The sequence below is a fragment of the Mustela lutreola genome, chromosome 12, assembly GCF_030435805.1.
Source record: "Mustela lutreola isolate mMusLut2 chromosome 12, mMusLut2.pri, whole genome shotgun sequence".
NCBI classification, from domain to species: Eukaryota; Metazoa; Chordata; class Mammalia; order Carnivora; family Mustelidae; genus Mustela; species Mustela lutreola.
This window is the reverse complement of record NC_081301.1, coordinates 50,294,517-50,317,205: the sequence shown is the minus strand read 5'-3', so window position 1 is coordinate 50,317,205 and position 22,689 is coordinate 50,294,517. Positions and strand designations below refer to the sequence as shown.

General features: G+C 39.5%; 1 protein-coding gene across 2 annotated transcripts in view; it reads left to right on the top strand.

Annotated features, from left to right (window-relative positions):
- The window catches only part of ADAMTSL1 (ADAMTS like 1), a 908,570-nt gene that overhangs the window by 505,019 nt on the left and 380,862 nt on the right, over positions 1-22,689 (top strand). Inside the window, exon 1 of one of the 2 annotated variants that reach the window (XM_059141549.1) lies at positions 18,397-18,600. The exons of the other annotated variant lie outside the window; for it this stretch is intronic. Coding sequence (XP_058997532.1) covers positions 18,535-18,600 — 66 coding nt within the window. The 5' untranslated portion in view covers positions 18,397-18,534. Of the gene's footprint in view, positions 1-18,396; positions 18,601-22,689 lie in introns of those variants that run through there. 2 annotated transcript variants of the gene reach the window in all.

Sequence of the window (22,689 nt, the reverse complement as noted above, 5' to 3'; positions counted from 1 at the left end):
ACCCTGTACTCTTTCCCTTCCTTTATAAATAATGGAACCAGAGCTCATGAAAATTTAAGATTTCATTGTGTTTTATAAAATAATTACTTGACACACATGCAAAATGGAAATTTGATGAAAATGGATCACTGATGAGCAAATAAGGAAAATGATGTCAAACTTAATGTAAAATCAAACACATTTGCCCAGTTGTGTATTTAAAGATACATACAAGCTTTTTAGGCCTCCTAAACTTTCTTTTATTCATGCTTCAAACATAGCGGTAAGAACAAAATAGAATTTTCTGTTTAACCTATGTCACTAATGCTGCCATTTTGCCCCATTGTGCAATTCATAGGAAGTGGTTGCCTGTCACGCTATCTATATGCCCAATTGATTAGGATTTTTATTATATCACTTCCTGTAGATCTCTGAAATTTATACTATATTGAAAACTGTTTAATCCATCAAGTTAAAATTACTGTTCATTGCAGCGTAAGCTTTAGGTATGAGAAATTTAATATGGAACCTGATAGCCTCCTACTTATTAACATTATAATTTCTTTCAGTATTTTACTGCTTGCTTATAAATACATTTTTTGTTAAAACAGAATAGTGCATTCATAGTCACGACTGTATACAGGTACAAGTTGTTCACGTTTCTCAAACATTTGGAAGAAATACAAACAAAAACCATATGTTTTAAATATTCCATGGAATACCTTTCTCCCATTTGTTCGTACGTGGCAAACGTTTTTTTAAGCTGGTACTATTCCCAAGGAGTATTGCTTACTCTCCAATTTTATGGCAAGTATCCCTATATATATATACTCATAAGTGCATTTTTCACTTAAATATAATTTTTTAAAACCTAATATTCGTCTCCTATTTTTTTTTTTTTTAATGTTTAATCCTCAGGGCAGCCATCCATGTCTCGTAAGCAGCTTGTAAGATGCTAGGCAGACTTGAAAGGACATAAGTCAACTCTCCTTTTTCAGACCAAAGTGTTCTTCGGCTGATCCAAACAAATGAGAATATAATCAGTTTTCCAAAAACAGTGATTTTCAAGCATGAACCCCGTACAGTAATAGCTGCTGATCCTCTTCCCAGGAAAAAAAAAAGTACATGAGTGTACATATACCCACAAAATGCTGCACTGAACTTGCAAAGACCACCAAACCCATCCATGTGGAAGGGGTTCAAAGATCTTTTAACAGCTTCTGTTTTAGAGTTTAAAGAAAGAGACCCCAAATTCTTGCTTGGTAACTTGCTCTGTTTTGGATACTTTATACTCCAAAAACTCTTATCTTTAACTGAAAGCCCTCCCATTTCAACTTGTTCTCTTCATAGGAGTCATAAAAAACAGCTAGTCACCAATACCTTGCGTATTTGTAAAGCCATATTAAACCACACCTTGGATGAGTCCCTCACCAAGATAAATAATCCCTGCTAAGTAATTCCAGTTTGGCTATACCTTTTCTCAGAGGCCCCATTATTCAATTCTTAATCATCTTTGTTGACTTCCTCTGAATAGTCTTCAAGTTTTCCATACTCCTCTGAGAAGGATGAGCCTATAACTATTCCTCTGACTGTAGCAAAGGTCTATAGAGATGGCCTCGGTGCTTAGCAAGCCTCTCGTAACCCACTATCCTAAGCATGGTGGATGCACCCTTTTCCTGTCATGTTGGAAATTCTAAGCTAACAAATTGTTGCAAATTCCATCTCGGTACTCTTCATTGCTTGATTGTTTTCCTTCTGGAAAACAGTATCTCGTATCATGGCCACCAAGGTTGTGAGCTCTACTCTTCAGGCAGGCCATTTCTGGAATTCCAGGGGCATTATTTACAGCTGGAACAAGGCAAATGGCTTTGCTTAGTACCTACTGGATCCATTTTGGATCAATTTCAAATAATCTCTGAAAAACTTTCACTACCTGATTTTTTTCTTCAGTTAACATCTCTATTTCATTTTCTTTTCAAATTCGGGCTATTTTCTAGTACTCACACCTACTTGCCTTAATCTCCCTGGAAACCTGAGCTACCTCCTTATTCACTGAGACACTGGTTCAAAGCTCATTGACCTCTCCAATTTCAATTTGTACCCCAACTCCACCATGAGGTTGTTCCTGTTTTCTCTTTGTCATAGAACCTACCACTATCTGAAATTACCCTGTTCATTTGCCTGTTTAATTTTTTTTTTCCTACCTTTTCCCCTGACTAGAATAAGGACCACAAAATCAGGGATCTTCCCTAGCTGTCTCACTCACTCCTGTACAAGAGTCCCTGACATATGCCAGACCCTCACTAAACGTATGTATTTTGTGTGTGTGTCTTAAAAGAAACTGTCTCACCTTCATTTATCACACGTTACAATCATCAAACTCCATGTCCATATGAAAAACTGCTATTTTTCCATGTGCTTTACGTACATAATTGCTTAGTATGTGAAAGTGCTGTGGACTGTCTAGTTATTGAGCTAACTTTGAGGTTTTACTTTTAAAAACACCAAAAAAATGTTTTGATAGATAAAAGGAGATGGAAATACTGACTCATCAATTAAAGTAAAATCGAGTTACAGGAAAGTTTTACAGATTTACACCATCATGAAAAGAAGCATTTCTGCATGAGGTGTTTTCCTTCTAGAATATCCTCCCCGTTCTCCAGAAGCCACAATGCGTTCTGAGAAATCGTAGACTGAAATATAGCATGCCAAAGGAGAGGGAAGAGCTGAGGAAACCTCCAGTGCCTTTCTGTTCCCCTCAGGATGGAAAGAGAATTCCCACTTACACTTTTCTATGAGCAGAATATGTGTCAATAAAAGGGTTTTTTGAGGAATCCCTTGGCTGGCCTATATTCTGTCTGAGCTCACATATAATCACTGTGAGGCGTAGCTGACATCCACCCTCCACCAGGGACAGAACGGGGATCTGCCTCTGTCTCCAGTCAGATCCATGAGACAGAAGAGGTCAGTTTCAGTGAACTTGGCTTCTGATGTTCAGAATCCATGAGTGAGTTTGGTGCTGCTTTTCCTTGAGGGAAGAAATATTTCGATTTATACCCTATCACTTCGCTACCGTTGCTTAGGGTGCTTATGAGATCTATAGGATTTCATAGAAGTAATCACAGAATTTGAAAGGTCTTTGAATGGCTGTTTTCATTTTAACCAATAGTTTTCAAACTTTTTAAATGTGCCCCACAGGAAGAAATACATTGTACATGGTGACCCAGTTTGCGTACCACTGAAACACACACACATTCCTGAAATAAGTTTCATCAAACAATACTTACCCTAACTCTATGAACTACATTATATATTTTCTATTCTCCTCTGAGCTATTCTCTTTTTTTTTTCCTTTTGTTTTAATGCTGATCATTACACACTATGTTGATTTCATGACCTACTGGTGGATCACTACCCACAGCTGAGCAATAACGCTTTAGCCATTCCACAGAATGACAAATGTGAGATCTGAGCACTTTACCTGGTTTTGTCCTGACATTCTGTGACCTTTAGTGTCTTTTCTCTTAAGGATATCAATCTTCAAACTCAGTTATGGATCGTAGTAGCCTCTCTGTAACTTTCACAGGATGTTCAGAGCATCCTTAAAAGAAAAAGACCTGATGAAGGCTAATACACTGTAAACAAGACTGGTGCCAGAATGTGCTGAATCAGAGAGGGGTATCTGTCCAATGACAATGAAAATTCTGAGTGTGTTACAAAGACACTAGTTCCCCATGGGTAATTTGTTTTTAAAGTCAGAGTTATAAAACTTTAAAGCTAAAAGAGATCCGAGCAAGTCTAGTCCAGTCCTTTGATTTTATGACAAAAAAATTCCCATGCACAATCTGAGAAGTTCAGAGCCTGGGTCTCGTTCCCTTATCGACAATATTTTAAAAAACACTATTTGCTGCCATGAGCAGATATATTTTGAACAAACAGAACTCTTCTGTTTTCAGAAATAACGCAGGACTGAAGTTTTTCAATATTATAGAAACACAGGAAGTGTTATTTCTAGTATTTAAAGAAGAACGAGGATTGATGTCTTAGCTCTGTATTCCAGAAGTCACCATAATAACTGAAGTGTAGAAGCTGTGCGTTCATACTCCATCCATCTGTCTGAAACAGTTGGCCCATGGGCATGGATTTTGCCATTATTTAGACATTCAGCAGATAGTATTTGAGAACTTATATTCACTGTGGACATCTTAGAGTAAAATAAAATGCTTGGTTCCTGTACTACAAATTACGCTATCCAGGAAATAGTACATCGTAAACAATGTGTATTTCATTGGTCAGACTTCATTGGTACTTTATTGGACATAATTTATCTATCATTCTGGATACTAGTTTCTTGGTATGGACTTAGATCTTTTGATTTCAAGTCCTCTGTTGTACTCAGAACCCTATCTCCCTAGTTATTTTATTCATTAATAAATATTTATAATACCTTAGATGTACCAAGCACTGTTCTGGACACTGGAGCTACAAGATCAAGTCTCAGCACTCAGGGAACTTAACATACCAAAGGGGCCCATCCTGAGCAGAGAAACCTCCAATCTGGTTTAGTTAACCGGACTCTTTGGACAAGTATCAAACTGTGTCAAACTCTACAAAAATCGATTTCCTTATCTTCAGTAGCACTAAGGAGACAAGTGTTTACGAGGTTGGATTCATCGGGTCATTTAAAAAGTTGTGAGCTCATTAGCTCGCATTGCTGGGCATTGCTCGCGTGGTTTTGAAGTACAATCCCTAAGTAAGATTCTTCCTTTGATTTTAATCCCTGCAAGTACATTATTATTAACCAACAACAGTTGACAGAGAAATGAGAAGGAAAGAGAGGGATAGAAGGAATGCCAGAGGAGGTCAGGCTGCCTCAGAATGAAGCAAGCACGTATAAAATTCAAGAGCTGCCAACAATATTTTCAGAGTCATGACTACTCACAGTCACAAGAAAACCTACTAATGCTCACAAATCAAATAGAGTTGAATCTAGCAGAAGTGGGAAAACTGTTGGCACTCTTTTTCCAGAATTGCATTGTTTTGATGTTCTGACTCAAGTGTTAAGCATGACATTTCATGATCCGGCTAAGCCTCAGAGCAACCACACCCTATTCTTGGCAAAAATATATATCATGTTACATTACCAAGAAGAACACAATGGAAAGTTTTTTAAAATAATAAATAAACAGCACATCTTATTTATAAATCTTGTCAAGATTTTCAAGGACTTGCCTAGCTCCACAGTGAAACCCCTGTTTGTTTGCTGTATAAGGTGTAGCTTGCAGAGTAACTCCTTGAACACTGAGCTTGTTTTCAATCTCGGCATCTTCAGCCCCAACCAACTGGGGGTGGGGAAGGACTATCCTCTTTAGTGGTAAAAGTAGATCCAGGTTTTATGGCTGGAGAGAGTCCAGGGCACTCAAACTGAAGCAGACGGTTGTGAAGAATTATTTATGGCAGATTTTGTGATGCCTGTGTCGTACTCTGATTTAATAGGGGGGGAAATGAAATCTGAAGCAGAGTGAATTCAATTTCCAAATTTTACTAGGTGTACATGCAGGTTTTACACCAGGGTACTATCGCTACCCCCAGCTTCTTTTCATGGCTCTTGTTCTTTGTAAAAGTAAGCTCTTCCTTGAACAGACCCGTGAAAATACTCTGTTGGGTCACCCACGAGAAGTCTCTGGGATAATTCTTCTGAAGTCCACACAGTGCATGTATTCTCTTATAACATACACAGTGGATGACATCCTTGTCTACAATGACCAAACTCACAATTCAATAGAAATCTCCCCTCCAAAAGAAGGGGAAATAATTACAGAATCCTGAAGCAAATGGTGCCACAGATTAGTTTTGCGGACTCTTCATAAAACCCTTATAGTGACATGCAAGCAATAGCATGGGGCACTTAAAGAGATCAGAACCTCGTCCTTTGGCATGAAAAATTATATACATGTGTCTGATCTAATTTTTAAACAGTGTAACTTTTAAAACAAGTCCTGACTATTTTCCCACACCTCCTCTCCAAAGGGAATATTGTGGATACAAGAAAGTGATGTAAAAAAGAAGCAAAATAAATCTTACCATTAAGAAACATAATACATAAATGTCCAGATTTTATTTTATTTTTAGATGTCCAGATTTTTTTTTTTAAATTTTTTATTTTTTATAAACATATATTTTTATCCCCAGGTCTGTGAATCACCAGGTTTACACACTTCACAGCACTCACCAAATCACATACCCTCCCCAATGTCCATAATCCCACCCCCTTCTCCCCAACCCCCTCCCCCCGGCAACCCTCAGTTTGTTTTGTGAGATTAAGAGTCACTTATGGTTTGTCTCCCTCCCAATCCCATCTTGTTTCATTTATTCTTCTACCCATTTAAGCCTCCATGTTGCATCACCACTTCCTCATATCAGGGAGATCATATGATAGTGGTCTTTCTCTGCTTGACTTATTTCGCTAAGCATGATACGCTCTAGTTCCATCCATGTTTTTTAATAGTAAATATATGTCACAGAAAATTTACTATTTTAAATATTTGTAAGAGTACAGTTCTATGTCATTAAGGACATTCAGATTATTGTACATTCGTGTCTATCACCCATCTTCAGACTTTTTCATCTTTCCCACCCAAATCCCTACATGCATTAAACATGAATTCCCTATATGCCCCCACCCAGCTGCTGGTAATGACTATTCTATTTTGTCTCCACGAATTTAACTTCTCTAGGTGACCCATACAGATGGAATCACACGTATCTTCAAGTTTCCTCCATGTTGTAGCCTGAGCCAGAATTTCCTTTTTTTTTTTTTTTTTTGGTTTTTAAATATTTTATTTACTTATTTGACAGAGAGAGAGATCACAAGTAGGCAGAGAGGCAGGCAGAGAGAGAGGAGGAAGCAGGCTCCCCGCCAAGCAAAGAGCCCAAGGCGGGGCTCGATCCCAGGACCCTGAGATCACAACCAGAGCCGAAGGCGGAGGTTCGACCCACTGAGCCACCCAGGTGCCCCTTCTCTCTTTTTTTTTAAGCTGAATCATATTCCATTGTATGTTTATACCCTATGTGTTTATCTATGCATCTGTCAACAGAAACCTGTGTTGCTTGCACCCCTTGGCTATGGTGAATAACGCTGCTGTGAACATGGGTATACAGATATCTGTTTGAGTCTCTGTTTTCATTTATTTGGGGTATATATTCAGAAGTGGCATTGTTGGGTCCTATGATAATTCTGTTTATTTTTTTGAGGAATCAGGCTTGTGCTTTTATAATTCGTACATTCAACAAACATTTAATAGATTCCTCCTGTCAGGTAGCCGTGCCACAAGTTGGGAATGAACAGACACGACTCAAAAACTGTCTTTAAGGCTGACCATCTAATGTTTAAGTAGTTTGCTTTTGATTGTGGTGGTGATTTGCAGTTGTTTGAGTAGTTTGCTTTTGATTGTGGTAGTGATTTGCAGTTGACATATTAACTCTTCTTCCCAGGCTTCTTAAGACCAGTAATATTTTTGTACAGTATATGGCCAAAGTGCTCTCATGACCCCAAGCTTCACTAATGTGAGGCTTTGAGCAACTTAGACAACTAGAACCAGATGGAAATAGTACATTGTCCCATATGTTAGGTGACTCAGGACATTGCCAATCCCTCCCTCATATACCTCATCTGTAATAGTAGCTTCAGGAGAAAATCATTTCAGCTAAACCAGACATTAGATTAATGGAACCGATAGTGGTATTTTATTAATTCTACTAAGGTATTAAATTTGAATATGAGGGAACAAATTTTTCCATTCGAATGGCATTATACCAGTGGAAGTAACATATAAGAAATAATAATCCAGAGTGAATAAATTTTCTTAAATAATTTTGAAGTTTCTCTGAATAACTAAAGGTAACAAGATGTTAACCTTAGAAAGAGTAGGGTAGCTTTGAAAAGTCTGATAAATCATGAAGGCAACAAAAATGGGTTTAATCACCATAAGGATAAAGAAAAAGATTGTTTTCATCAGCATGAAGTCTCACTCTTATTTTATCATCTCCTTCAAAGTGTTCCACAGATGGCTTCCTTTTTACAATCACAATATTTTGTTTTATACCCTTATACCCTGCCTTCTTCCAAACAAATCAAAAGGTTATTTAGGGTAAAATTGCAATGCAAAAAATACCAAACCACTTACATAGAATAAAAGAATGTAAAGATCAAGGAAGTGGACAAACTCTTTCTAAAACCATAGGCTGAGGGAAAATCTACCCACTGAGCACAAATTTTTATTCTGAAATTCCTAGTAGTCAAAGCAAAGAGAGAAACTCAGGGAGTTATATAGCCCTCATTATCTAAAAAATGAAACATATGCACCTGTCAAAGACACACTTTTTGTATTTGACCATTATATTCTAAGGATTTGCCAGGGGATTCTTATATAATTAAACTATGTAAGCAAAATTGTCCTAGATAATTTTAGATCTCAGGAGTGCTACATATATACATTTCTGTTACCGGCCATTAGTCAAAGCCAGAGAAATGATGTTTGTTCGCAGATTCGAAGCTGACAGAAGACTATATATATAGTTTGACCTAGTTATTTCATAGTTTTGCATAATCCCGCCAGAATAGTATCACCTCCAGATGATAGTATCACCTCCAGTCCAAGATGGCTCTTCCAGTCTTCTAATCATCATTCCCATCAGACAGAGGAGGAAAGGGTAAAGCAGAGTATGCTCCTCTTCTTAAGGACATAACTTGGAATTACATCCTCTACCTCCACTTACTTCTCCTTAGTAAGAATCATGTCACATGGTCACATTACCTGGCTGCAAGAGAAGCCAGAAAATATGTCTCTTCTGGTTGGACATGTATGTGTGTTAGCAAGGCAGCAAAACAGTAATGGATATCCAGAGACAGCTAATATTTCTGCCACTAGTACACTATGTAAAATTTTTGTCCCGTAACATGTAGGCATGACCTTAAAAACGAATCTATTGAGAAAAAAAGTAGATGCATATAATTACATTGAACATTCTTCTTACAAGGCTATCTGAATCTGACAAGTGCATTTTTATCAGAGTTTGAGTGATAGGAAAGCAAGGGGACATACAGGGTAAGTTGGGGTGGGGGTACTGGCCAAGGGAAAATATGTAAGCAAACACACAAACCAAAACTAGGCCTGTATGGCCATTCAGACAAGGAGGTGCCTCTCTAAAACAGACCTTCCCCAAATCCTCACCATCGTGAGCCTCGGACCTTAATACCTCTTCGTTTTGCACACCCCCGTCACGTCTCCACCTACAGTCCTCCTAGAGGTATGATCAAGCGACATGCAGCAAATTTATCTTTCTAACCTTGAATGAAAGAAACCTCAAGGCTAGGATTCATGTCTCCTCCAGTGGCTCCCAAAGGCTTTCAGGATTAGCTCCCACCTACAATCATATCGAAGGAATGGGGGTTCTCCCCTTTATCGCTGGAATTCTACAAGGTCAGTAACTACTAGTTTCTGTGCTGGGAAACCAATGTGGGATTTTGACTTCTAGGAAATGCATGTGTAAAAAAGATAAGTCTCTGGATTTTTTTACTTATTTCTTCCAATCACACCCCATATTTCCCCCAGAGGGCACCTGCAGATGGGTAACTTTTTGTTGTTGTGGGCTTGTATTCAATTCTCTATGTTGTTACCTAATATAATGTTTTCTCTTTTTGCCATATTTACCAAGATCCAAATTCCTCCATGCAGTATTTTCAAAAGAAAGGCCACCACAGGATACAAACATAGTGATTCAAAGAGGCACTTGCACCCCAATGTTTATAGCAGCAATGTCCATAATAGCCAAACTATGGGAATACACACACACACACACACGTAATGGAATACCACTCAGCCTTCAAAAAATGAATTCTTGCCTTTTGCAATGACCTGGATGGTACCAGAGGGTATTATGGGTATTATGCTTGGTGAAGTAAGTAAATCAGAGAAGACAAATATATCATTTCACTCATATGTGGAATTTAAGAAACAAAACAGATGAACGTAGGGGAAGGAAGGCAAAAATAAAATAAGACAGAATCAGAGAAGGAGACAAACCATTAGAGACTTTTAACTACAGGCTGTAAACTGAGGGTTGCTGAAGCAGAGGTAAGTGGGGGATGGGGTAACTGGGTGACGGGCATTAAGGTGCGCACATGATGTGATGAGCACTGGGTGTTATATGCAACTGATGAATCACTAGACTCTACCTCTGAAACTAATAATATGTTACTATTATTATTCATAATAACACACTAATATGTTACTATTGATGTATATGAAATATTATATAATATGAATATGAATAATAATATGAAACTAATATATTAATTTTTATGAACTTTTAATTTAATTTTTTTAATTTTTAAAAAAGCCCACCCTTTTTTATTTTTAATTTTTTTATTTTTTAAATTTTTAATTTTTTAAAAAGTCCACCCATTTTGAAGTAGGAAAGATAAAACATCTAACTTTACCCACAAACTCCATGTCCTTTTCAGAAACTTAAAAAATAAACTATGCTTCATTTATTCTTCTCCTACCCACTTAAGCCCCCATGTTGCATCACCACTTCCTCATATCAGGGAGATCATATGATAGCTGTCTTTCTCTGCTTGACTTATTTCGCTAAGCATGATACGCTCTAGTTCCATCCATGTTGTCGCAAATGGCAAGATTTCATTTCTTTTGATGGCTGCATAGTATTCCATTGTGTATATATACCACATCTTCTTCATCCATTCATCTGTTGATGGACATCTAGGTTCTTTCCATAGTTTGGCTATTGTGGACATTGCTGCTATAAACATTCGGGTGCACGTGCCCCTTTGGATCACTACGTTTGTATCCTTAGGGTAAATACCCAATAGTGCAATTGCTGGGTCATAGGGCAGTTCTATTTTTAACATTTTAAGGAACCTCCATGCTGTTTTTATGGACATTGGGGAGGGTATGTGCTTTGGTGAGTGCTGTGAAGTGTGTAAACCTGGTGATTCACAGACCTGTACCGCTGGGGATAAAAATATATGTTTATAAAAAATAAAAAATTATTAAAAAAAATAATAATAAACTATGCTAAGGGGCGCCTGGGTGGCTCAGTGGGTTGAGCTGCTGCCTTTGGCTCAGGTCATGATCTCAGGGTGCTGGGATCGAGTCCCACATCTGGCTCTCTGCTCAGCAGGGAGCCTGCTTCCCTCTCTCTCTCTGCCTCTCCATCTACTTGTGATTTCTCTCTGTCAAATAAATACATAAAAAAACTTTAAAAAAATAAAATAAAATAAACTATGCTATAAATTATTTTTAATTATAAGTTCTTTTCCAGCATTCCTTTATTTGATAATTATTATATTTCTTTGATTATATTTATAATTGTGATATGAGATAATCTTTCTCACTCAACAGAGAGGCCATTCATCTAGCTGGTATTAGCAAATATAACCAGCATACAACAGAAATAAAACTGAAGTCTTCACAACGATCTATTTTATTTTAGAGGAAGAGAACTCTGATTTTCCATGGCTTAACTGCTATTCTGAAATTCAAATTTAATTTTAGCTTTGATCTACATTCAGTTTTTGGAGACCAGGATTTCTTTTGCAATTTCCCTGCTTGCTTTTGTTTCCTCTTTTCTTCTTTTCTTGACACCATATCTGTAAACATGGCATATGTGCACCGACTCACATGTTAATTTGACAAGTATTCATCTAATGCCAACTTCATATGAGGCTTTGTAGAAGAGCTGTCTGAGCTACACTTTAAAGGTTAACAAGGATTTGAGCAAGATAGAGATGACAAGGAGGACCTTCAGGCAGAAGGGACAGAATGAACAAATACGCAGGAGTGGAAATACTTGGAGCACTGGGGTAATATCAGGTATTTCAATTGGGCTGGAGCATGATTTTCTATTATCCTGGGACTAGAAGCAGATCAGGGAGGTCCTTGAATGCCAAGCTGAGGAATTTGGCTTTTGGTTTTTCCTTCTACTCTCTCAGTATCGCCTATAAATCTGTTAACACTCCTTCACCTTATTGTCTGGCTCTGGGATAATTATTTTATCTGAGAAGGATGATGTCATGGAAATAGTAACTGAACTAAGAATCAAGGGCCTTAGATTTATATATTACACTTGGGTTAAACATATGACTATTACAACCATAATTCAAACCTCAGCACTTAAACTGGTATCTCTCCGTGTCAAAAAGGCTACAAGAGATAGTTTACCTGCTTCCACAATATTTGTCAAGCATTACACCGTAGGTGCCCAATAAGTGTTTGTGGAATCTAATTCAGTAACAGACCTCTGTGATCCATGAGGCAGCTCCAGCAATGAAGAAAAAGGCAGAAGAAGAATCACCAGTTTGGAAGGGATGAATAATTCTAGCCTCCCCATGTGGTTCAGTGCCGTTATGCATTTGGTACATTTGTTTGCTTTCTCGGGGCAGGGGAAGAGAGTCCTGGAATTCAAACCTAAATTATGATGATTTTTTAACCAGAATTTATTCAGAATTTTCAAACACACAGAAAGGTTGAAAGACACGTACTGTGGATACTCATATGCCCACCAATTAGAATGGTAATGTTAATTAATCTCTTACCTTGTACTGAGCTATACTCTGGAAATACCTTTCTCCACAGCCCACAACTACTCTGTGATGCTAACCCTTATACTCGTCATAGAATGGCTTAAAACAAAAAGAGACAAAAAGCCAGGTTGGTGACTTTTATCAATTTATTTTCTGAAAGACCTCCTGGCTATAAGGGAAATGACTAGAATTTGAACTCTCTGGCTCCAAGTTCTGGGTTCTTTCCACTGTACTAAGTAGCCTCCAGAATCCCTCTCCACTGTTGGCCAGGGTCACAGATTCTAACTGGGTATCTACAGTGTAAGAAGACCCGAATTAAGCATTGTAGACAATAAAAAGAAATGCAACCTGAGGCTCTTAGGGCTTTCAGCAACTCAAGATGAATCAAATCGAATTTTAAAATCTGCTGAGTCCCTTCCTTATGTAACATGCAAGCGTAGATACTTTATACGGAGAGATCACTAAGGTTGTGACTTGTGACTGTGAGACAAAGAATTTAAAAACTTACATTTTTCCCTTTTAAGCAACCTAAAATAGTGGGTCAGGGTGAGTAGAAGCCTTGGTCCTACATGTCCCTGCTTTCTCTCTGCTTACTCTGTCCTCACCTGCAAAGTTTTTCCTCCTTTCTTAGCATCTCTTAAAAGTCTCTGTATATCTCAAGATGGTTTTCAATTTCTGTTTCTTCTGTTTTGGTCCTCCTTACTGTGTCCTCAAACTAGCAATAATCTCTCCTTTCTCTGAACTCCTGCAGCCTGCTGCTTTGCTAAGAGGTAGTGTGGCTTAGTGATTAAGAACACAGATGGCCCCTGAGATCCTGGCTCTTCCCCTTCATGGACATGTGATCTTGGAAAATTATTGAATTCTCCAATTCTTCATGCCTCAGTTTTCTCACCTGGTAAAAGGGATAGATATATCGGTCAAGGATTCTGTTTCAGAGAATTAAATTTCCTCTTGCTAACTGATGCAGAAAGTGCTATATTATAAAGGAATTAACTAACTCACAAGAAGTTGGAATTGCTAACAAAAAAGACTCTAGTTGGAGCTTCCTGAAAACTCCCGTGCTACTCTGCAGTAACAGATCACCACAGGAGCTCTGCCTCTTCAATAAACAGTAAATCACCAGATGACGAGAAATGCAAGGTCTGCAACATGGTGGCCCACTTTCTATGAGCCAGCTGCTAAACTGCATGGAAACTTGCCTCTGTTCACCCTCAAAGCTGGTGACTAGTTGGGGTGATTGCAGATCAACGGCATTACTCTAGGCCATTTCAACGAGCAGAGAAAGCAAAATGTGGTCTCTTCCCCATTTCTTCCTTTAAATCTTATGGGAGCACTCCTAGGCAACCAAATCTAAAATACCTCTGTACCCTAGCTGCAAGGGAGTCTGGGAAATGTAGTTTCTAGGTTTATGGCTTCTGCATTTCAGGAGGGCAGTAGCTGGGACAAATGTTGAGTGCTAAGTGACCATAAATCATATCTACTTGAGGATAATCGACATACCTCCCCATCAGGTGGTGGTGAGGATTATACAAAATAATTAAGTACTTAGAACAGTGACTGGCACATGGGAGACACTCAGTAAAGGCAGCAATTTTCATCGGTCAACGTCTCCCGGGCAGTTGTCGAGGCGGAAGACCTTAGATACAGCTCCAAATTTCCACCTGCTAGTAAGTAATATTGATGAGTCCACTTACCATATAAGAGCACCAGTTTTGCTCACTATAAATTGAGGATAATAATCACTCGGTAACTTGCATAATTTCTGCTCATGTCACATGAGTTCATGCGAGATGATTTGGGAGCTACAACGAAGGTTCCAGTCTCTTTGAAAATTAGCTGAATTGAAGAGGTCCAGACTCGGGCTCAGATTCCTGCTCTGCCCCTGAGAGTAGCAGTGGGCTTCCTGTAGCTTCACCTTATTCATCCCCACACCATGGTTTCCTCCACTTAATTTGCAGAATTATCCCACGAAATTAAACAACTTCCATACATGCCTTTGAGGATAGTAAGGCTCAGGTGCTGCCATTACCACCTCCTACAAGAGGGGAGATGAGGTCCTACTCAGTTCGTCAAGGCCCCCCACCCCCGAGTTCTTTCCAGAAGATTCTCTGCCCTCTCCACTCCAACTGCTGCAACTGGAGGGCCAAGCCAGGAGGAGACAGGTGGCTCTGGCGTGAATGCTGTAATGCATTCTCCCCAGAGAGAGAAATTCTGAGAGTTTAGCTCACTCTTTCCTGCCATAAAGCACACTGAATGTTAACAGCTTGCTCCTGTCCAAGCTGGTGTTTTTTAAATTAAGTATTGTTAAATCTATACCATTTGGAATGATGCTTCAGACAGCCCTGACACTCTCTCGCTTGCTTCTGCTTTCATTTCACCTAATATATTGCACAGGGAGCCAGTAACCAGTATTATGGCAGCTGGGGCCACATTAGCAGACAGCTTTTATGTAGATACTTGCCCAGGGAAAAGGCTCTCGGCCAACGCCCTGCTCCCATGCCATAAGGGGCCTTTCCCGGGGCTGCTGTTAGTAAGGATCTAGATCACCTCGGTTTTATGTTATTTTTCCTTGGCAATGGAAAAAGTTTTAGAGATGACAAAGGTGGGAGACAGAGAAATTGGAGATTAAAATAAGATATATTCCATTGTCAGGGAACATATACCCAGGGTTAAACCTGGGTAGCCTGCCTTCTGCTCCTCCTTCACTATAAGCATCGCCCTCCGATATATGTGATACCACTGCCAGCTTCTGGAAGTGTGCATGTGGGTGTGTAGGTGTATACACACACAGAGATATAATGCACTTGCGTGCATACACATAGGGAAGTACGTGTATATGAGAGAAGAGTGATTCAGGGTCAGAAGGCCCTATTCAATGGCCAGTTCTAGCCAGTGGGGCCCACGACAAGTCATTTAAGTCGTCTGAGCCTCAGTTTCCACGTTTATAAAATTGGGTGAGTACTTAAATGCCTTCACAGAGTCATCATAAAGGTCAAGTGAGATTGTGGGTGTAAAACCTTTTGCAGCTATTAAAGAGACAACATAAACTTCAGTAATTATCAAAAATAGCTCATCCCCAAAATTTACCCCAATCACCCTCCCCCAACTTGGTTTTGTTCTCTTTTTTCTAAAATTACAGTGAGCTTAGAGTTATCCCTGCACTGTGTATTTTTTTCTAAAAACTCCATTTATTTATTTGACAGAGAAAGAGAGGGATCACAGCAAGCAGGCAGAGAGAGAGTGGGTAGCAGGCTCCTTGCTGAGCAGAGAGCATGATGTGGGGCTCAGTCCCAGGACCCTGAGATCATGAACTGAGCCAAAAGCAGAGGCTTAACCCACAGAGCCACCCCAGCGCCCCTGCACTGTGTAATGTTTGATCATGCAATTGCTTTTCCTAGTCTCCCTGGGCATCTCCAACAGGAAAGGAAATGCTAGGAGTACTGGGACCAGAAGCAAGAGACATTGTGGTGGGTGTCTTCTGGGCACTCAATAGATGGTTGAGGGCTTGACTCAAAATTATCACAATATCCAGAGACTGTAAGGACATAAAGGTGACCACCATGCTAGACATCAACATATCCATCAAAACTCTAAGGCAGAAATCTCAAACTCGGCATATTTAGGTATTGTTTATTTCCAAAGTAGCAAGGAGTCTAGACGAGCATTACTAGTAGCTAGCAGTTACTCTTTGAGAAGGCCAATTTTTTCCCTATTATTCTGCAAATGATATCATATCATTACTCTTGCCACTACTATTCCTTCTCCCCTCACCTGTTCATCCCTTTGGATGTGCTTTTGAGTGATGGTTGCTTGTGAAAAGGGAGAAAGTGGTGTTCAATAAAATATCCCATTTTATAGAACTAGTTGGAACTCTTCAGCTAATGACTCTGATAGAGGGAAAAAACCCTAGAATAGAAAATTCTAAGGTGTAAAGGAAAGATAGACAACACAGCTTTATGAATGAAAGATGATTTCCATCACTCCATTTCTTTAATAGAATGATTTCAGATAACACCAGCAAAACAGTTTTACATCTACTTGTGAGTTCTCTTCAGCTCATGAGCATTAGCTGATTTTTCACAGATTTATAAAACTATTCTCTCTGAAAGGGAACAACATACTTCAAAATAAGATCTCTGTATTGTGGATTTTTACTGTCCATTTTTCTAGATGAGGGGCAAGGTGGACCCCTGTATCCCCTGACTTTCCTAGCGGGTTGAAAATGGGAATTTTAAATCTCTTCTGTCTTTGATAGACCGTGTGAAGTAAGTAACCTGACATTGAACAAGCTGCTATTCTTCCCCCTTCTGAGAAGCAATGCTGCAGGTATGTATATGGGCAGACCTGCCTGTACTCACATGCCCATTATGGCTTGATCAGGTTTTCCATAGTTGTGTATTTCCCGACTCTTGTCAGTATTTTTTATTAATGAGAGGAACGTCTTCGGCCTCCACCATGTGTGTTTCTGGGCTATCGGGAAATCTACAAAGGAAAAACATCCTGGCAACACACCCATAGAAACGGAAGGTCAAGTTTGTTATTTCATTCTCTCAAACACTCAATGATTTTTTTTTTTTTTTTTAGCAGATAAGGGGAAAGACGTCCCTTGTTTGACACTTGACACTTCCCTAAAACTGTCATCAAATCCTCCTCTGGTAGAGTCAAATCTTGATTGCTGGTGGATTACCCAGACTTAGACACTTCCTGACCTTCTCTTTGCTGTTCCTGGCCTTGTCCTCATTTCACTGCTCATTAGCACTTCCTCGGGAGCCTCTCCTGTCCAAGCCTCTTGCAACAGTAGAAGGGAAGAGGAGGTGGGTTCCCTTCAGCCGTTTCTGCCGTAGCTGCTCTGATAAAGGACTCGGATAAGGAGGAGGGTGAAACGGTTGGTTAAAAGGTTTGGGGATTAACTGAGGATTTAATTCATCCTTTCTTTCCCACCCCTGCCAAAGCAGATAGTTGAGAGTTGGCAGTGTGTCAAAACCAGGCGGTTCCTCAGCCCCAAATTTCAGCCCCACTCATCCCAGTCTTTGTTAAAGGGCTTTTTTTTTTTTTTTTTTAAACCAGGGGATCTAAGTTTCTAATTGTGCCTTTACTGTAAACCTTGGATATTTTAAATAGTCACTTTACAAAGAAGCAACTTGCTCCCCACCCCCCCACACCATAGATCAAGTCATTAATACCCAAAGGTAACTTACGTCACTATTTAGGTTTAGTAAGGAACCTCCAAAAACTTATATAGCCTCCCTTTTCCGAGTCAGGAGAGAAAATAGAGGAACTTCATGGAAAAGGAAGAAAGCGGCTGTACAGAACACGTTTCAACGGCCCATTAAGTCAGTTTTTGTCTCTGGTTCTTTCCCTTTATAGCATATGTTATATATTGACAGGGATTAAGTTTCTCTCCTGAATGGAACAATACAGAGTCACAGGGAGCTACTGTACTTTACAAAGCAACAGGCATCCGCACAAGCAAATGGCAAACAGAAAGGTATCTCAACAAAGAACCAACCAGGTTAGTTTCAAGGAGAGGGCTTTGCTTCATCTTTTGCAATTCGGCATCTTTTGCATTTCTCTCTTGCTACTGGCCGCACGCTCCGCTTGCCTTTCTTTTTCGTCCCGTACCACCCCCCCCCCATCCTTTTTTTTTTTTTTTTTTTTTTTGCTCGCACTGTTACACTTTCTCTCTGTTCCCCCCCCCCCCCCCGGCTTTGTTATTCAGCATGTCTGATTAGCAGGAGCCTGATTGGCTGGCTGCCTGCTCCCAGAGAGATTCCATTCAGCTTACCCCCCACCCACCCACCCACCCTCAATCAGGAAATGTGAGCGGGGCTGATGGAAGCTGATAGGCAGGGCTGGAGTGTTAGCACCAGGACTGGATGTGACAGCAGGCAGAGGAGCACTTAGCAGCTTATTCAGTGTCCGATTCGGATTCCGGCAAGGATCCAAGCATGGAACGCTGCCGTCGTCGGGCAACTCCTGGCACACCGCTCCTCTTCCTGGCTTTCCTGCTCCTGGTAAATGCCTTTTCATTTCAATACGTGGCTATTGCCACTTAGTCTGGGTGCTGTTGGGGGGTAGTGTGTATATGTGTGTGTGCGTGTGTGTGTGTGTGTGTGTGTGTCTTGATCTTCAAACACCAGGTGAAATAATTTACACGATTTAAAAAAAAAAAAAAAGGAGAAGGAAAAACTTCTTTCAGAACTTGAACCCCAGCTTTCCAAGCCAAATAAAGTGTGCTTGACTTTGGGAGATAGCGAGAGGTGTATAATAATCTCCAGACTCCAGTTTTGGGATCTACTGCATAGAGTTCGGTGAGCTGGGGACTGTGTAAATAACGTGGTGTGCATGCTTGGAATTTGGGTAACAGACGTCCTGAAATCAAACTCAGTCACTGTGGTGTTTCTGGAATTTTTGAAGGATGGGCTGCAAGGGGCTTTTCTCCCCACTGCCTTTTATGACTCCTTCTCCTTCTCTGCACACGTGCTAGGGAACCAGGTAAAAGAGGGAAGGAGAGACTGTTTGCAGCCAACCCAGATTATAGCTCGTAATTACTGTAACTCCTCTATGGATACAAGTTAATGCTAGTATTTATGAATTGAGGATTATGGTCTTTGATCTCAGATCAGCTCTTAAAGAAGAAGAAAATGCTGACTTTGTGTGTGTGTGTATGTGTGTGTGTGTGTGCGTGCGTGGCTGCTTTCCATAGTCACAGTGATAAGATGCTCTGTACTAGAATCAGCACACACTGCATTTTTGACTCAAAGTAAATGTTCCGTTGTGACTCATACTTGGTTTTATGGGCAGAAAATGAACATGGACTGTCCAAAAAAAATCTACACTCAAAATATTAATAGCAATGCACATTTTTTTTAAACCAGAGCGTTCTGGGCAGGCAGCTTCATAAACCTCATCTGAAGGTTCGATTCCAACATTTGCACACATCGATTCCAAACAAACGTGATTGTAGCTCTCCTTGTCACATTTGTGGCATGCCAGCACTTCCTCGGAAGGTAATAAGGCAAGAAGGGAGCAAGGTAAAAACGTAACGAATACATAGGTTGCATCGATTCGTTGATGCTAAAGGAATGTTATGTTCTGATTAGACTCTGACAAATTTGATCTGTGCTATGATTTTGAAGAAGGAAAGCAAGCCATTTGGTACAAATTGAAAAGCTCCACAAAGATTCATCAGCTAGAGTAATCAGACAGTGTTTAAATATTTTATACATTCTCACTTCTTATTTGCATCATTGTGGCCAAGAAATCATAATGCTGTGCTGCAAATGCTATAAATATAGAAGCATATTTTCAGATTTTCAAAGACATTTAAAGGCATGCTGAATTTTAAGCAGGAACGGACGAAGTTTTAGCTGTTGTGAGGAATATGAAAAGCAGAATGTTTAGGTGTGCCTTATGACCAGGGAGCAAGCAACTTATGAAAGGTGTCTCATATTTTCCATATGGGATGTGTTACTTATATACACACCATTAGTTTGCCTCATCTTTCCTTCTTTGTGATTTTTTTTAAAAGTGTGTGTTTGTTCCCCCATTTAATTACATCATAAAGCCAATTACCAGTACACGTTGCTTTTCTCATATCTTCATATGGAAATATGATCTCATCATATTTTGGAAAAACTGTCCCATTCAGAAATAGACTGTTTTGCTACCCATTGGTAACTGCATTAGATCCCTCCTTGACATCTTGAATGCTAGTATCTGTATTTGAGCATAAAATTAGACTTACATGGGGAAAAAAAAAAGGAACTGTTTATATCAGATTTAAAACACAAAACATACTTTGTTTAAATCACAATAATTGTATTGTGAGGATAAAATGAAGTCAAACCCAGGTTTGGTTTAAGTCTGTATTTAAATGAATTGGGATTCTGAGAATCACAAGAACAGACTGGTGAGCACCAAGAGATATCCCTGTGCAGAGTAATAACAGCATAGGTAGTACCTTCCATGGATTTTATGTCTAAATGTGCCAAACACCAGGCCAGTTGTTTGGAAAGCATTACAAGGAATCTGCACAATCATCTTGCAAATAGACATTTTTTTTAACCTATTTTGCAGATAGAGGAACAAGCTTATGTTTGAAAGCAAAGGTCAAATAATGGAGAGAAGATAACTTGGTTGCTTTGTACTGTGGTTGTAAAATGTTTAGCAGTGATGGAAGCAATGATGTTAAGTCAGTCCCCAGTCTTCGTTGGAGACATTTAGGGTTTTAGCCTCATCTTGACCATTAAAGCGATGTGCAATGTCATGGACACTTTCTACTTTGGCTCATGCACTGCCCCCTTCAGCTCTGTAACCACAATTAAATGATGGGCCTAAGAGAAAGTGACCTACAGCCTCATCAGCCATTGACTTAGACCTAGAAGTGTGACATTGTCAAGCTCGACCTTCGATCTGGCTGGAAAAATTGAACTAGGTGGCTTGTTTTTCCCCTAACCATTTTAAACATTAGAAGAGTCTATCTACTCTGATAATCAATTTATTTGACTTTTGACTTTAACTTTAACTTAACTTAAATGGAAGACATCCTTTTTGTTTAGTGGTGAATCCAGTTTCTACCTCAAAACTATGTTCATTGTCACTGACAGCTGCACCATCTGTATCATGGCTTCGTTCTTGGGGATGTGTGAATATCGAATATTGTTCACCCTCAGTTTTGTCAAAATCCTTTCCTCTTAGAGCATGCTTCCTGAAAGAATGAGGTCCCCGTGTCTTTTGTATCATATTTTCCTGCAAAGCTCATACTTCATAGACTTCTTTTGTACTCTGGGCACACAATAGGACAGTATACTGATCAGGAGATTTCACCCTGAAATTTGGGTCAGACGAAGCCACATCACCCGGCTTCCTCACTCTTCCTACCCTGCTCCCCTCTTTCACTCTCCCTCCTTTGTCCCAACTGTGTAGCTCAAAAGGAATGTGGCAAAAACCATGACCGGCCATTGACATATGGGTCCCTCCAAACTTGAAGTCAAATCACTTCTTGTCAGAAAGGCATTTAATCAAATTTGCATTTGCTTTTTGTTTCTTTTAAGTGGTTTTAAGCTCTTTCGCCTGCTATTGTGGGAGTTGCAAGAGTAACACTCGGAATTATAATAAAGTACATGTGTTTTTCTGTTGAATTTCTTTTTCTTCTCTGCACTAATTTATACATGGAAACTAGTCAAACACAATAGCCCATTCCCTTCGGTCGCTCTGGCACTGTCCTCCACTATTATCTAAGTGCATCTATCTTGGATGGCGAGAAGCACCATTAGCTTGTGGAATGAATATTAAATCCCTTATTTACAGCAGATTGTGGGCTGCTCCAATGAGTGGTGTGTGTGTGTGTGTGTGTGTGTGTGTGTGTATGCACGCACATGTGTGTACGCACGCACACACAGGTATCTTTCTATAACTGTTCTCTCTACCTCTATTTCTTATTTGCCTGCCCAGATTGTTTTTAAATCAAGCAGAGGATTTTCACCTGAATCTACAGAACATAGTGAGGTATTTATATATACATTATTTTCTTCATGTTTTCGTGAAGTTTCTTGTCTAGACATGGTCAGCTGCAGTTTTGTTTCCCCGGACTCCTGTTTTTAGTGTTTCGATCTGTTCAGGACCATTTTCTGGCCCCTTTTCTTATTTTCATATGAAGCAGTGCTATTTCTTCATGTAAGTGGAAGGAAGTATGTCCAATAGTGGTCACTAGTGAACTACAAAAGAATTCTGTTACACCAGGAAAGTTTTCCTTGAAATACCTCCTGGATATTAAAAACTTTGGATAAAAGAGAGAGAAAATGAACTTGTGGACATATTTGATTGTGCATTTATAAAAGTGCTAATACATTTTGATTCTGCTTTACCATTGTGTGTGAATAAGATGGAAAGTGGTCCTCTAGCACACCATGGTGTAGGCTGTTACTCAAACTCAGATGCCCCACAAAGTTCAAATAATAACAAAATTAAGGTCAGCATTTGTGTAGTTTTAATCAGTAAAATGTGGCTAACCACTGTACCTTACTCATTTAAAACAAAACAAAACAAGAAACTCATCTGTGTGGTTGCATTTTGCAGAGGAATTGTCTGGAGGAGACACG